We start from the raw sequence: 15,834 nt of genomic DNA, 5'->3' as shown, positions 1-15,834 counted from the left end.
CTTAAGGGACCCTTCAACTGCAGCTCCAGCATTCTTGCTCCAAAGTCTACTTAACCTCAGCGCAGGCCCTCTCCCAGAAAAGCTGATCCGTGCCACTCGTGGCAATGAACTCTCCCTGCTCGAGCGAATCCATAAGATACGCGCAATTTCCAAGTTTCGGGTTGAACAAATAACTCTTGCATACCGCTTCGGCCAAACATAGCGTCGCACAAGTCAAAACATCCGTCGTATCGATCAAGTTGAACGAAGAAGCGTAGTATGCCTCAACATTAGCGAAGCCCTCGACGCCACACGTGGTGATTGGAGATGGGCTGGGGGAAGGAATATCGCACTTTCCGAATCCAGCTTGGCAGCCTGTTGCACAGAATGCGGAGGTGCTTCCACTGCGAATTGATGTTAGTATGAGAGGGAGCGAGAGAGAAGATTGAGAGCTTACCACCATCCGTAGGCGCTGCAGCAATCGCCGAATGAAGAGCCTAGGCATGTCATTCCGTTGCCACAACTTCCGTCGACGGAGATCTTCTGAGTGGGTGCTGGTGTAGCTGCCGAAGTTACAGTTGGAACTGCAGTCGTGGACAAGGTCAATGGAGATGACGCCGCTCCGCAGTCTCCAAAGGCTGCATTGCAGCTAGTGCCGCAATGGTCGGCCGACGTTCCACACCATCCATAGGCGCTACAGCAATTGCCAAATGAAGAGCCGACGCAGGTGAAGCCAAAACTTCCGCCGCAAGTTCCATCAGTGGAGATCTTTCTACCCGTAACCGGGGCCGCTGATACTGCGGGTGCTGCCGACGATAGTACGGGTGCTGCTGATGAGACTGCGGGTACTGCCGATGACACTACGAGTATCGTCGAGGATACTGCAAGTGTTTTCGATGACGCCGCAGGTGCTGAGGAAACAATAACCGCGGGCACTGAAGGTACTGGCGGCTTGCAGTCTCCAAATTTAGCCTGGCATCCAGTTCCGCAGTGTTGTGGCGTGGAACCACAACGTCCATTCTTAGAGCAACAGTTTCCCCAAGACGAATTCTTGCAAGTAAGCGTGTTCCAGGACTGTTTACCGCAAACACTCGAGGTGCTGACGCGCAACGCATTGACATTAAGGAATAGAAGGGCCGGAACGGCTAATGATATCGAAGAACGCATCGTGTAAAAGGACCGTCGGAACGAGTGACTTGGGTTAAAAACAGTCGGCGAATAGGGACGCATTACTGGATTCATGAGAGGGAGCGACCAGAATTTATTACATTGTGGATAGGAGACATCTAAGCAAGGGCTGACTCGTGAAGCGAAAGTGGTGTTAGAGTTCTCTCGGGCTAGACCTGATGGGCACAACGCTAGGCTATAATTAAAGCTGCCAAGGCTATTGCTTCCCCACAAGGCTGAAGATGGCGTGCATCTTGATGCGCAATAGGAGCTCAACACTCGTCGCTTTGCACCTGGAGTTGCGGAGTTACCGTAACGATGCATTTCGCGGGGAGACACAACGCCAGTGTAGGATCGAACTCTATCTAGCGACCACCTAACATCCAACTTGCTTATTATATTTTGCTAATTAGTGGAGTAGAAGCTTATCAGGAGAGAGTACATATTTGCGGGGATTAACATTATTTATATAGCCTTCAACCTGCAAGACATAATAGTAGCACTCTGGCGTGCTAATTTGTCAATCAGCACTTTAAATTAATACATTCTGTTTCAACTAATACAATCAATCATAGCACGCAAAAAATAAGGCTTCCCGTCTGCTTAGCCATATACAAACAGTGTACCGGCGGATTAGTAGTTAGTTAGGTGACCACTAGCGAATCCCCGCTGTGGTACGTTTTTCTTTTTTCTTTCTCAACTCTTTCAAACAGGGCGGTTCACCCGCGGTGTTTGCCTCCCTCGGGCAGAAGAACAGATGCACGATCAAAGTTCATCGCGCCACTAATATTCAGCATGTCAAACCTTAGCGGACTCTGTATTGCTGTTGGAACAAAACGAACTGGCCGCGCTTTTTGGATCGCCTGCACCATTGTACACAGCTTTTGCAGGCTACTTGCAGAGCTTCCGCGTGATTCCCTCACCAGCCTCATCGCTCGTGGCGCTGTCAATGCTATCGGGCGCTTCACCTTTGTCGACCCAATCGACCAAAGCAACCATAGCATTAGTGGGGACTGGGCCAGTGCCTCCAAATCAAGAAGCAACGCAAGGCGATAAGAATACTCAATAGAACTCGTCAACTTCTTCAACACCTCCCATCCTATGCTCCACCTTCTCCCGATATACAAACATGATCTTGTAGGGAATAATAGCATCAGTGAGACCATGCCAGGTTACCATCTTGATATCCGAGTCGCGGAGAGCAGCCAATTCGACTGTTCCAGCCTCCATAGACTACTGCCAGTCGTGGAAGGCCTGTGTCCACATCGCGAAGTAACTTTCTCGTGATACCGCAGAGAAACTGTTCCAGGTAGAAGAAGTACGTTGTGGATTAGTGGGAGGCCATTTGGGTTTATTGATATTACGCCATCATGGGATATGCTTATGTTTGCCCTGGACAAGTATCCCGCGCCAAGCGCAAGACCATGTCAGACTTTGGCGCCAAGGGATTTTTTTGGACCTTCCCTGATCTAGCGTGCAACATCAACCATTTGCGATGTAACTTTGGCAGGAGCCTCTCCATCGCATTTGATCTGGCTGCTAATAAGCTGTGCAGGGTCGTGTTTGTAATCCTCTGGGTCGATAAGTACCCTATCCTCGTATCTATCTAAGGCGTCGCATTTATCCATAAGTGTGCCTTTAAACTAGTTAAACTCGCATTATAATAAGTATAATTTAGCTACTATTACAAACCTAAGAACAGAGTCTAAAGGTCGTTCTAAGATAACCTAAGATGTTAGTTCCTAAGAATAAGTAAGCAATATAGAATAGAGTTAGTATACTAGTATAATTAGTAAATTAATATAATATTTTAAAAGTGTAATATTATAATTAGTAGATTAATATAATACTATAAGAGTTTAAGAAAGAAGTATAATTCTTAGATTATATACTAAAGTCTTATATAAAGTTAAATATACTAAACTATAGAGATATAATATCTAAGCTATAAACTTAATAAGATTTATAGTATTCAAAAAGTTCTATATTATTCTATATTTATAAATACGTAGTACTTATAGTATATTATAATATACTATAAGATATATATAACATAATTCTATTCACTCTACGCCTAAGAGGTAGAGCCTATAGTATACTTATTTTAGAGGTACGTAATTATTACGTAATAACTTAATTAAGCAATAACGCGTTACTATATTAGACTAGATAGCAAACATAAAAATCTCTAACGTAAGTTTAGATTTACGCCTTATAACTTTACACTACATTCTATAATTACTAAGAAAACTATTTTTACACGCGTAATTAAAACTCGCTCTATATTTATTTTAAATTACTAATAGTTCTTTAGGTTATTAACTAGCACTAACTCTACTTTTATATAATTATATTAATACTTAAAGAATTTCTAGTTTATCTATAGTAGTATAAAGCTTTTAAGATAATCTAAGATATCTTAATAATACTTATATAGTTATAAGTAACTTATATTTTATACGTAATATTCTAGTAGGTCTAATTATATAAGTAGCTATATTACGCTATTTCCTATTATTTTAACTATCTATTCTACCTCGTATACTTTATAATTAATACTCTCTTTTAGTAGTTAGCTTATTAGGTAATAATTATTTAGTATTTATTAGTATAGCCTAATACTAAACTATAATTCTATCGCTTTCTAGAGCTAGTAAAGCGCTACTTACTTCTAGCTAATAGAAATATTATTATACGTAACCTTAATAAACTTAAGCTTTTTTTAAGTTACTAGTATAACTACTAAACTAGCTAGTTTCTTGTCTAGTATTAAAGATTAACTATTCAATTTTTCTATAATTATCTACGTAGTAGAAGAAAAGAGGTCTATATAAATAAGATACTATATAGCTATAATATATAAGCTTATAAGGCGTTTTTAGTCTAAGTTAATTACTACTATAATTTTAATACTATTATATTTAGAGCTCTTTACTAGCTCTATTCTTATAGCTAAGGTCTTTAGGCCTACTATCTTAGAGTTTCTAGTAAGAACTAGAAAGTTAAATAAGCTACTTCTATAAGTAGTAAGTTCTACTATAGTGATATATTCTATTACGCTAATAGCCTAAGTATTCTTAAGAATAGAGGCCTCTATTTTAAGTAAAGAAAAAGAGTTTATCTATACTATATATTCTTAGTAGTTAATAGATATATTAGTAAATATTTATATCCCCCTAGGGCCTAAGAGACAGGGCCTATAGTGTACTTTTTTTAGAATTACGCAATAACGCGTTACTATATTAGACCTAATAGTAAACTTAAAAATCTCTAACGTAAGCCTAGATTTGCGCCTTATAACTTTACGCTACATTCTATAATTACTAAGATAACTATTTTTACGCGCGCAATTACAACGCGCTCTATATTTATTCTATATTACTAATAGTTCTTTAGATTATTAACTAGCACTAATACTAGCCTTATGCAATTAAGCAACACTAAAAGAAAACCTAGTAAGTCTACCCGCACTAGTATAAAGCCTAACCTAAGACGCCTATATAACACCTATAAGATTACTAGTAACTTATATTCTATGCGCAATTACCTATAAGCCTAGCTATATTAGTAGCTATATTATATAACTACTACAGCTACTATCTATATTTACTATTATCTACCTGCCTATTCTTTGTCTATACCTATAAGTCTCTAGGTCCTTTACTATAGCTATAAAAATAATAAAATGCTATACTTAAGATTATATATTACGTAAATATAGTAAAAGACCTTTAGCTTCTACTTCTTATAAAGGTCTTCTAGAGTAATCATAATAAAGTCTTTCTTCTAAGCTATTATTAGAACTTATATATTAAGAAGTTTCTTCTTAAGATACTAGAGTTACTATAACTATACTTTTATAAAGGCCTACTTAGTAGCTAAAAAGTCTAACCTCTATTTTATAAGTACTGCGCCTACTAAGAAGATAATAATTACTAATATAGTGTTACTATATAGCTTATCTAAAAATTTCTTATTATTAACATTAAAGTTAGTACTATAAGTATAGCTAATCTAGCTACTAGCGTACTTTAGCCTAACTCTTCTATTAAGAATAACCTCCTCTAGTATATTACTTAGACTATAGTAGTAGTTATTTGCTATTTTCTAAGTAGTAGGCTATAACCTACGCTTAGAGTATATATACTTAAGTATTAGACGCAACTTATAGTTTATATTAATTATATTATTATTAGTATTATTATTAGTATTAGTATTATTATTATTCTTAGAATTAGTATTAAGATTAGAATTAAAGATATTAGATAAAGAGAAGTATTTTAGGCGCGAGAGAGGGGTTTTATACTCTTATAGCTACGCTCTTCTAACTCTAAACTAGACTCTTGCGGAAATCTCTACACTTATAGCACTATAGTTTATCTTAATCTTTAACTGCAGTTTACTCTTAAAGCAGCACTACTATAGTTTAATGCTACCTCTACTATAGTTACCTACTAAGTTCTATAGCTAATAAAAAGGCTTCTATTTAATATTATACTGCGTTTCTATTCTTAGCTCTTCTACTAATAAGAGCTACCTATTATTACTATTAGCACTTACCTCTATAGCTTAGAAAGCTTATTTCTACGTTAACTTCTAGATAGAGGATATTTTAATATTTATATAGCCCTTTAGACCTATAGCTTGCCTATTACTACTTCTTAGCCTACCTTTAAGTCTACTAGAAACGCCTCTATTACTATTACGCTTATAAGCACGTTATTATTAAAGCACTAGATTTATAGTAAATATTACTAAGAGAGAGCTTTATTAATACTTATAGCTATATATAGTAAATATAAAGTGTTTAGAAAATATACCTATATTAAGATTACTATATAGAGTTACTAACTACGTTTTGTTACTCTTCTATTCTATTAATACTCTACTATAATAAGATATTTAGAAAATACACCTATATTAAAAACAATATATTAAGTTACCTAAATACGTTTTGTTACTCTACTCTATATTAACACTCTACTATGATAATAGAGTACTTTAGTCTAGATTATTCTAATTTAGGTACTTATAGTACAGTATATCTTATTCAGAAGTATATACCTCTAATACTAAAGAGTCTAAACTATAGTAGACTATATTCTAAAAGATAAATTAATATAAGTAAAAAATAGAGCGTAGTTAGTACTATTATAAATAGAAAAATAATAGCTTTACTTACTAAGTATTATAAGCTTACTCTTAGTCTAAGTATATAGGTAGCTAGTATAGAGATAGTAAGTTTAGCGTATCTTTATAGATATATACTAGTTACTAGTAAGTCTCTATTTATAAGGCGCTATAATAGGTTATTCTAGAGTATTCTAGAGTACTAGAGACTATAGTAGAGTATTAACTATTATTATAGTTTTTAAGAGGTAATACTATATAAATTAGCCAAAGGCTATAGTATTTTAATCTAAGTTATTCTAAATTACTCTTTCTTAGCTTAAACTCTAGTATTCTTATCTACTAGACTTAGAGAGACTAAGCTTATAATTTTAGTTATTAGTAGTAATAGTAGAGGTAGGTAGAAAAAAATTAGAGTAGAATAGTAGAAGATACTCTAGAGTATAGATTATAAGCTAGTTCTACTCTAGACTCTACTACCTACTAGGTTTTCTAGAAATCTTACTACTCTTACTAAGTAAAATAAAATAATAAAGTTCTTTATAATTTCTCTCTTTTTAAGAGCTATCTATTTAGACTAGATTAGTTCTTTTTAAAAGAGAAGATAATATTAGATCTTAGCATAGAATAGGCTTAACTAGACTAGATTAGCCTAGAAGAGCTAATTATAGAGTATAAGTATCTAAATATTACTACTACTTCTTAATAGTAATTTGTCTCTAGTCTAGTAGAGGAATATATAGAAAATTACCTAGAACTTATACATCTAGTATCTTACTATAGTATAGTTCTAATAGTAGCTTAGATTATTCTTTAGTCTAAGGTTTAGAGGTTTGGTCTAAGTGTTATTTAGATACGTTAACTACAAACTATACGCTTATACACGTAAATAAGATATTATTAAGAATTGCTAACTACGCTTTAGCCTATTACATACAATTGCAATTATAGATAATTTAACTATGCAATAGATTAATAGAGCAATTACACCTATTTCACGTCGCACGTCGTTAAGCTGTGTGTGTCGCAAATACAGCAGAGAGCTACATGCCTCGTGCCTTGTGCAACAGCGCAAGCATCTTCCGCTTATACAATATCGTTATCACCTCTAGACCCTATTAAGGCGTGCCGCGAGGTAAGGGGGCAAACACGCGACTAGTTCGCGTGGGGTGGACGCTTGTCAGGAGGTCCGCTATAAGCATCATTCGTGGTGCTGTAATTGGCTGGACATGAGGGGTTTAAACTTATACCTGTACGGACCTCCGACCAACAACAAGATGTTCAAAGCTCACACAGTAGTCCGCATTCAACGAGGTAGTTTACAATGTGTTGATGTCCTAAGATATGGAGAAGAACATACGGCATTTAGGTACCGTGTCATGTCTTGCCGATAAATTACCCTGCAGAAACTCGCTAACACTACGTTGCGCACCCGATCAGCTCGAGCGGTGTATACACGCTCCCTAAATGGTCAATGCTCCTTCACCTTGAAATTCAGCTTGATGAAATGATTTCCCAACCTTGGAAGTATCGTTTCGACGAGATACCGTGTACTGCGAACATTACAACTGTTCTTGGCTGCTTTCATTGTCGCTTCTTCGCTCGGAGCGCGACCGTCGTCTTCCACTACTTTTAATGGGTCCAGCTTATCTACCTTGCAGCAGCAGCACTATTCCTGTGAGTCAGTGCTGCTGTTGCTGGCGTCGTGGTACGACTTGTCGCAGAAGTTGGGTGATTCGAGTCGCTGGTGAAGACGCTGGAGCCAGCAGTTGGTGTTGCGGTCCCGGTAATGGTTTGCGGATGGGTGAAAATGGAAGAAGGCGAATTGGCCCGTCCAGACGCATTGCCCAACATAGGTGTCCTTCCATCCAACGATATACTCGAACTATTATTCATGCGCAGACGACCGGCTGATGCTTGAGCCGAAGTCTGCTCCTTGGTAGGTTTGATTGGTGCTTTCGCTAAAGCGCGCTCTCATGCATTCTCGCTTCTTGTGCGTCGTTCTTCTTCTCCAGCCGCAAGGTAGTGTGCCCCTTTTCCTTCTCTGCGTCCAGCTATGGTCGTGTTAGTGTCGACAACTTGCTGCCTCCTTAGGGCTTTGTCAAGACTTACCAGAGTTTTGAGACTTGTGATGCAAAGGTATTGCTATGGGCTGAGGGTGAAACATCTGATTTTCTTGGACGAATGAGTTCCCAAGATACACATTATCTAGCACTATCGCTCACTGAACCGCTTTTAAGAAGCGGACTACCTGTTAGGGTTACTTTAGTTTGATACCATTACTGAACAGTGATAATTTTAACAACGAGATTTGTGTGTATACTATATCGCTCGCAAGCCCGCAAGCTCGCTTCGCACGTCAGGATTCCAGACAGTTGCACAAAGGTATTGAGATTCTCACGGAATCCCCGCAATGTCCGAGGGCTGATGCATTCCTACTGTCTGCGCCGTATCTTCAATAGGCACCGACCAGGTGACTCTCCTTTCGATAAACTGTTCTACCTGCGGCCGTAACTTGGTCTCTGCTAAAGTGGGATCATCGACAGTGCCAGTGCGCAAGATCGTCATGTCGGGAAATCGAGCGCCGCGACGGTACATTAAAGTCCCGCATGTCTTGCAAAAATGGTTCGTCATTGTTGCGTTTGCCCGTACTGTAGTAGCCTCGTTGAAGGTCGCGAGATTTTTCTCACCACGAACGTGCTTGAGATGTGAGTCCGCCACGGTGATGTTAGATTGGTAAAAGGCAGAACCAATCTTGCGGCAGTCGAGGCAATGACAAACATGACGGTTTATCAAACCAGGTTTCTGGAGTGGCTTTGGATATGTGTTAGCATGCGCAGTCTATGATCAGGAGTGGTAATATGCAAATGCAAAGCAGTATCGCAGCAGACTTCACATGAATAGACTAACCAGAACCACCTGCACAGCTCCACAAAAGCACGTGGCAGTAGCTTCATCCTCAGTGGACCATCCGTCTTTGGAGAGATGGATTACAGAGAAGCCATGGTCGTTGAAGGAACCCATGGCTTAGTGTTGGTGATGATTCTTTTTGTTGCGGGATCGTGATACAACAACAAGAAAGATAGGAGAGTGGTCGCTGGTACCGATCGAAGACACCTGGACTTGATTCGCACAGAGTAAATAGAGTCAAAGACTAGTTCTTATCTGCGTAGAGATATAAGTTCGTTTCTTCAGAGTGATGAAGCTTCAAAAGTGAGCCTCGTGTTATCTAGAGGGTAAATGCTGCGGAGGCTTTTCAGGTTTGGGATCTAGTGATGTCATGTTCTAGGTCTAGATCCTTTTCGGCGAGGTATTTTCCGGTAATGTCAGATATGTCGTGTAGCTCGCTTATATAGCGATACGACTTCGTGGATTGATTTGATGAGGCTGCCCCACTCTACCCCACATAGTCCAACACACGGCGACCAAACCCCGAATGTAGGACGCCACATTAAGCACACCAGCGAGACGGTACGCGTATCGGTATTCTTGTAAGAGAAGATTGGTCGCTACATGCAGCCGAAGCAGTCAGACACAGAGAAAAGTAGTAACTAAGATTACGTGTTATTGGATATCGCCTCTGCGACTCTTTATAAGAGCTAGAACAAAATCTAAAAGCCAAACTACTCCAAGGGACGTAAATAAGGAAGTGTAGCTAGACAATATATTCTCTTAGGAGGAGTTGTAGTAGCTAATTTGTTAGCCGTGGAAGCTCGTAGCCGCGTACAAGACGTACACACTGCAAAACTCGTGTACGCAGGTAGAGGCGTCGTGGATGTTGCGGCAAAATAAGCCATAACATATGCACTAACATGCTGGAGAGTAAGGAGATAGTTGGCAGCTATACTTCTAAGTAATGAGGCCGTCGATATCGTCTCTTGAAAACTCTTTCATCAAGTTGTAATGAACAAGATTTCGGACTTTGTACGCAGGTACTAATACAATTTCATGATACGTAACTAAGTACAGCGTTTGTAGCCTGCGGACAAGCTAGATGTAAAGGTTGTTCTAAGATAACCTAAGATGTTAGTTCTTATAAATAAGTAAGCAAGGTAGAATAAAGTGTTACAACCTAGAGTTAAAACGCTAATAACTACGCCGCAACTGCGCTACACAACTTAGAACTAGAATAATAATTCTCTAAGGTAATAATTATTAGTAGTTATATAACTAATTACGCTACTAAGAGTTATTACTTACTTTACTAAGAACTGTTACTAGAAGTAATTATAACTATTATAACTACTACTAGAAAGTTATATTTACTATTATTAGAAGCTACTATAACTACTATATAAGTATATAGCTTAGACACTATACCTCTATAGTTTAGTATATTTAACTTTATATAAAACTTTAGTATTTAATCTAAGAATTAAACTTTTTTCTATAAAACTCTTATAATATTATATTAATCTACTAATTATACTATTATACTTTTATACTATTATATTAATCTACTAATTATGCTAGTACACTACTTTTTTTTACTATACTTACTTATCTCTAAAAATAAACTTAAAAGATAACCTTAACATTTTAAACACTCTTAAGATAGGTAATAAAGAGATAGATACCTTTACTACTTTCTATACTACTAGAGCTTCTAATAAAAGTAATAAGTCTAATACTTATAATAGTAACTAAAAGTAGCTTAAGTACTAGCTACTCTAGGTAGACTAATACTTCTACTTTAAAGGTAATAAGATTAAAAGCAATAACTAAGTTATCTAAACTACTTCTTTCTTATAAAAAAAACGCTAAGAAGTAAACTATACCTTTTATTTAATAATATATAGATAAGAATAATAATAATATAGATATTAAGATTTTAGTTAAAAACTAGAACACCTCTATTACAAACCTAAAGACGAGAAGGCACTTAACTATGTATAAAGAATAATAGCACAAAGAGACCCTAGATAACCTAGATAAAGGGTAGGCCTTTGTCTACTAATAGATAACGCTACCCTGCAGTAGTTACGTAGTTCTATAAGGCTTAGCGGAAATCCTTTATAAGATAAGTTATATGCGTTCTATAATATATTATAATACATTATAGTATACTACGCATAAAATAACGTAAGATAATATAGAACTTATAGGACACTATAACTCTTATTAAGTATATAGCTTAGATACTGCACCTCTATAGTTTAGTATGTTTAACTTTATATAAGACTCTAGTATTTAATCTAAGAATTATACTTCTTTCTTAAACCTCTTATAATATTATATTATTCTACTAAACGTGCTATTACACTCTTGTACTATTATATTAATCTACTAATTGTGCTAGTACACCCTACTATCTAACGCACTTACTTATTCCTAAGAACTAACATCTTAGGTTATTCTAGAATAACCTTTACACTTTGAACACCCTTAAGATAAGTAATACTATAATAGACACCCCCTCTAATTCTTACGTCTCTAGAGCCCTAGTTTAAGGCAATAAGCCTAACACCTATTATAGTAATCGCAGCAAGCTTAAAGCATAGCTACTCTAGTTAGACTGTTACTTCCACCTTAAAGAAGAAAGAATTAAGAAAGACAACAAAGTTATCTTAGCTACTACTTATCTTAAAGAAGATGCTAAGAAGTAGGCTATTCTAATTATCTATTGTTATATAGATAACTCTATAAAAGACGCTAACAATGTCGCCCTAGTTAAGAACTAGGATGCCTTTAAGACAAAGATGCGCGAAGTTTTCTTACCCTTTTAAGAAATAGTAATCGCTAAGCAGAAAATCTAACAAGTGCGCTAGACGCGCTCTGCCGCTAATTACACTACTAAGTTTTAACAGTGCTAGGTAGCTATTAACTAGAACAATAACACTTTAATACAGATATACAAACAAGGTCTTAAGCTCTAGGTACAACAGAAACTTATAAGAAGTAGAGGACAAGTTACTACACTTTAGAAACTTATAAATAAAGCAATCTATATTAATAATAAACTCTATAGACTAAAGCTAGAAGAACGACTATTTGCGCAGGAAATGCGAGCACCTAGGAATACAAACACAAATAACTAAGCGCGTTAGCTGCCTCGCTGTTTATACCCTAACTAAGGACGTTAACAAAGCTACGTACCTAGAATTCTAGGATTATACGCTATAAATAGCTATAAGCCTATGCACCTTAACAATATTAACAAGGGACCTAGAAAACTAAAGTTTTACGACAAGAAGCATAAGAATAAGAAGTTCAACTACTATGCCTATAGCAAGAAGGGTTATATAGCACAGGACTGCAAGAGCTAAGGCAAGGTAGTATAATAGCTAAATATTCTACAACCTACAGTACCTAACAACTAGAGAGAGACATAGAAAATAACTGTCTACTTATCTTAAGGTTAACTAAGGAGTATAACTAGCAGAATAAGTAATATGTCTATTATAACCCCTAATAAAACTACCTAGGAAGACCTCTCTTCTAAGGAATATAAAACCTCCAAAGACAGATCTAAGAAATACATAGTAGCTACAGAAATTAACAAAACTAAGTTTAGTAAAATAGACCTGTTTAAGAGTAATAATAGGCTATCTACACCCTATGTTTAAAAGGACTAGATGCTCTAACTCTTGTTACACATTAACTAGTTACTGCAATACCTTAATAAGCCTAATATTAAGTACCTGTATAAGACTCTAGACATTATAGCTACTATGCAAGAGGACTTCTACTACCTCTTACAACAAGCAATAGAGGACAAAGAAAATCTTCCACTAAACATCCTTAAATTCATCCCTAGCCTAGAGCAGCTAGACTAGATTAATTAAGCTATTAAGAGCTACAAGAACTCTACAACTAGCAACTACAAAGTTACTATTAAGTGTCTAGAAGAACTAGAATTCTAGGTTAATACGCTACTTGCGTACCTACAGAGACCCCTAAAGGAATTCTTAGAGTCTAAGAACTTCTTTAACAAATATAAAAAGTTTAATAAATACTAAGATCTTCTAGAAGAACTAAAGACTATAGAATATAACGCAGAAGCAATATGTAAGTAGACTATAGATGCTATAGTATTATAGAAAGAACCTGCTATACAGCAGCTCTCTAAAGTAGAAGAAGAGAAAATGTAATTAGCACCTCTAAAGAAGAAGAATTAACTCGCTAACAAGAAAGTTACTAAAATTAATTACTAGATAGACTACTAAAACCCCTCCTACATAAAAATGTTATAGACAGCGTATTTTATAGACTTCTGTTCTATCTACTACTTAGACAAATAAGAAGCAGAATAGAACCTCTAGAAGGATCGCCTAGCCCTAAAGTACTAATAGCACTAGTTCGAGTGCTGTAAGAATACTTGTCTAGTCTATCTATAGAATAAGCGAACTGCCTTCTATTTTTCTAGATATGTAGACCCTTAAGAAATCCTTTAAATGTAGATAGTAGAAGAAAGAATTATTAAAGGAGAACTAGCACTAGAGTGTAACTAAGAGAAATAGCACACTTATCTACACTCTAACTACAATAAGCATATAATTGCTAAAGATTTCTATAGATTTAGAAAGGCTTTTTTAGACTAAGACTCCTAGTAGAAGAAGCTAGTAAGAAGATTAACAGTATAAACTCCTTAGCACTTATTAGGCTTCTAGTAAAGCTTAATAGAGTATAAATGTAGGCATTTATAGATTTAGAATCCTAAGAGAGCTATATCTCTGTATAAGTAGTATTTCTAGCTAAGCTAAGGCTGCTATAAAAGAAAGAAAGCTACCTACTACATATTACTAACGGGCAACTAATACTAGGTAAAACAAACATTACCTACAAGGTTACAGGAGTGACGCTTAGCATTAAAGAATATTAGAAGAAGCTAGACCTAGACGTCTTTAGATTAGCTACCTATAATATTATATTAAGACTACTCTAGTTACAAGAACACAACCTACAAATTAACTAGAAGTTAAAAGAATTCTTGTTTAACTGCTATAGATAAGACGCAACTATAAGCATACCTACGCATTATACAAAGCTAATAGTAGATAAGAGAGAGATTAACCTAATTGCGAAGAAGTAATAGACCTCGCACAAGAATATTCTTAAGCAATAAGAGTTTAGCTTAATAAATACAAGAAAAGAATTACCTAATTACAAAGTTAGAGTTTTAGAGAAACGCGTAACTCTAAGTATTCTAAAAGAGTACAAAGAATTTAAACATCTCTTTACAAAAGCAGTAAACAGTAACGCTCTACTAAAGCACTAGAACTAGGATCACAAGATTGTCCTAGAGGAAGGAAAGAAACCTACCTTTAGACTAATCTACTAGTTATTAGAAATAGAACTCTAAATACTAAAGGAAAAGCTAAGACAAGATTTAAAGAAAAGATACATTAGAGAATCTACTTTACTAGCAGGTTACCTAATACTCTTCGTACTAAAGAAGAAAGGAGAACTACTAAGAATGTGCGTTAACTACTAAAAACTTAACAACATTACGGTTAAGAATTAATACCTATTACTAAATATTAGAGAACTCTAGAATTAACTAGCAAAAGCTAAGATCTTTATAGTAATAGATCTTAGAGATAGCTACTACCTTATTAGAATAAAGAAAGGTAAAGAATAGAAGACAGCGTTCTATATAAGGTACAGGCATTATAAATATACTATTATGCTATTTAGACTTATAAACGCCCTAGCAACGTTCTAAGCACTTATTAACAACGTGTTAAGAATGCATCTAGATATCTTTATTGTCGCATACCTAGACAATATCCTTGTCTACTCTAAGAATAAAGAAGATTACGTTAAGCATGTCTGCACAGTGCTAAGGTGCCTAGACTAGTATAACTTATAAATTAAGCTTAAGAAGTGCAAATTCTACTAGAAGAAAGTTAACTTCTTAGGCTATGTTGTAGAAATTAACAGAGTACGTATAAGCAAAGAAAAGATTAAGCTTATTAAAGAATAGTCTTAACTAACCTTAGTTAAGAAAGTGCAGTTCTTTCTAGAATTCCTAAACTTTAATTAATAGTTTATTAAGAACTACTCTAAGATTGCTATTCTTCTAATAAAGCTTACGCGAAAGAATACGCCTTTTGTATAGAGTAAAGAAGTAGAAGACGCCTTCTAGACGCTTAAGAACGCAAGCATTACCCTACTATGCTTTTGCATATTCTAGGCAGAATAACTATTATATTTTAAGACTAACGCATTAGACCTCGCACTTAGAGGTTGCGCTAGTTAGTTACACAAAGGCAAATAGCATCTAATTACCTATTACTTGCGCAAGTTTTTAGGACTAGAGAAACGCTATAACATTGATAATAAAGAGCTGCTAGCTATTATCGCCTATCTAAAACATTAGAGAGTATACGCTAAAAGCTACTTAGAACTTATAATATTTATAGATTATAAGAACTTAGTAAATTTCACAACTACTAAGATTCTTAACTATTAATAGGTTTAATAGTTAGAAGAACTTAGATAGTACAAGTTTAAGATTGTGTATACACCTAGAAAAGACAACAGCAGAGCTAATGCTCTTAGCTAAAAACATAATATTATAGAAACTAAGTCTATCACAGATACTACGATACTTAA

The 15,834-nt window shown here is 35.8% G+C and overlaps 2 protein-coding genes across 2 annotated transcripts; one reads left to right on the top strand and one right to left on the bottom strand.

Annotated features, from left to right (window-relative positions):
* Nucleotides 1-366: 366 nt before the first annotated feature.
* Nucleotides 367-1,153, top strand: BKA58DRAFT_415251 (uncharacterized protein; the record flags this gene model as incomplete). Its single annotated transcript, XM_046172536.1, has 2 exons — nucleotides 367-399; nucleotides 671-1,153. 2 exons carry the CDS (start codon nucleotides 367-369, stop codon nucleotides 1,151-1,153), a joined length of 516 nt encoding a protein of 171 aa, XP_046019976.1.
* A 7,307-nt stretch (nucleotides 1,154-8,460) lies between these two features.
* On the bottom strand, nucleotides 8,461-9,586 carry BKA58DRAFT_69233 (Mss4-like protein). Its single transcript, XM_046175739.1, has 2 exons — nucleotides 9,187-9,586; nucleotides 8,461-9,090 (listed from the first exon to the last, which is right to left on the bottom strand). Exons 1-2 carry the CDS (start codon nucleotides 9,298-9,300, stop codon nucleotides 8,674-8,676), a joined length of 531 nt encoding a protein of 176 aa, XP_046019975.1. The 5' UTR covers nucleotides 9,301-9,586; the 3' UTR covers nucleotides 8,461-8,673.
* Nucleotides 9,587-15,834: the final 6,248 nt, after the last annotated feature.

Source organism: Alternaria rosae (genome assembly GCF_020736505.1).
Source record: "Alternaria rosae strain MPI-PUGE-AT-0040 chromosome Unknown BKA58scaffold_14, whole genome shotgun sequence".
Lineage (NCBI taxonomy): Eukaryota > Fungi > Ascomycota > Dothideomycetes > Pleosporales > Pleosporaceae > Alternaria > Alternaria rosae.
Note: the sequence above shows the minus strand (reverse complement) of the source record. Positions and strands in the feature narration are given on the sequence as shown.

What these genes read in the sequence shown, in the direction of transcription:
- BKA58DRAFT_69233 (XM_046175739.1), bottom strand. Translation starts at nt 9,300, where the DNA reads ATGGGTTCCTTCAACGACCATGGCTTCTCTGTAATCCATCTCTCCAAA. An exon ending in GAGCTGTGCAGGTGGTTCTG is followed by an intron (nt 9,091 to 9,186) that starts GTTAGTCTATTC and finishes ACATATCCAAAG; the next exon opens with CCACTCCAGAAACCTGGTTT.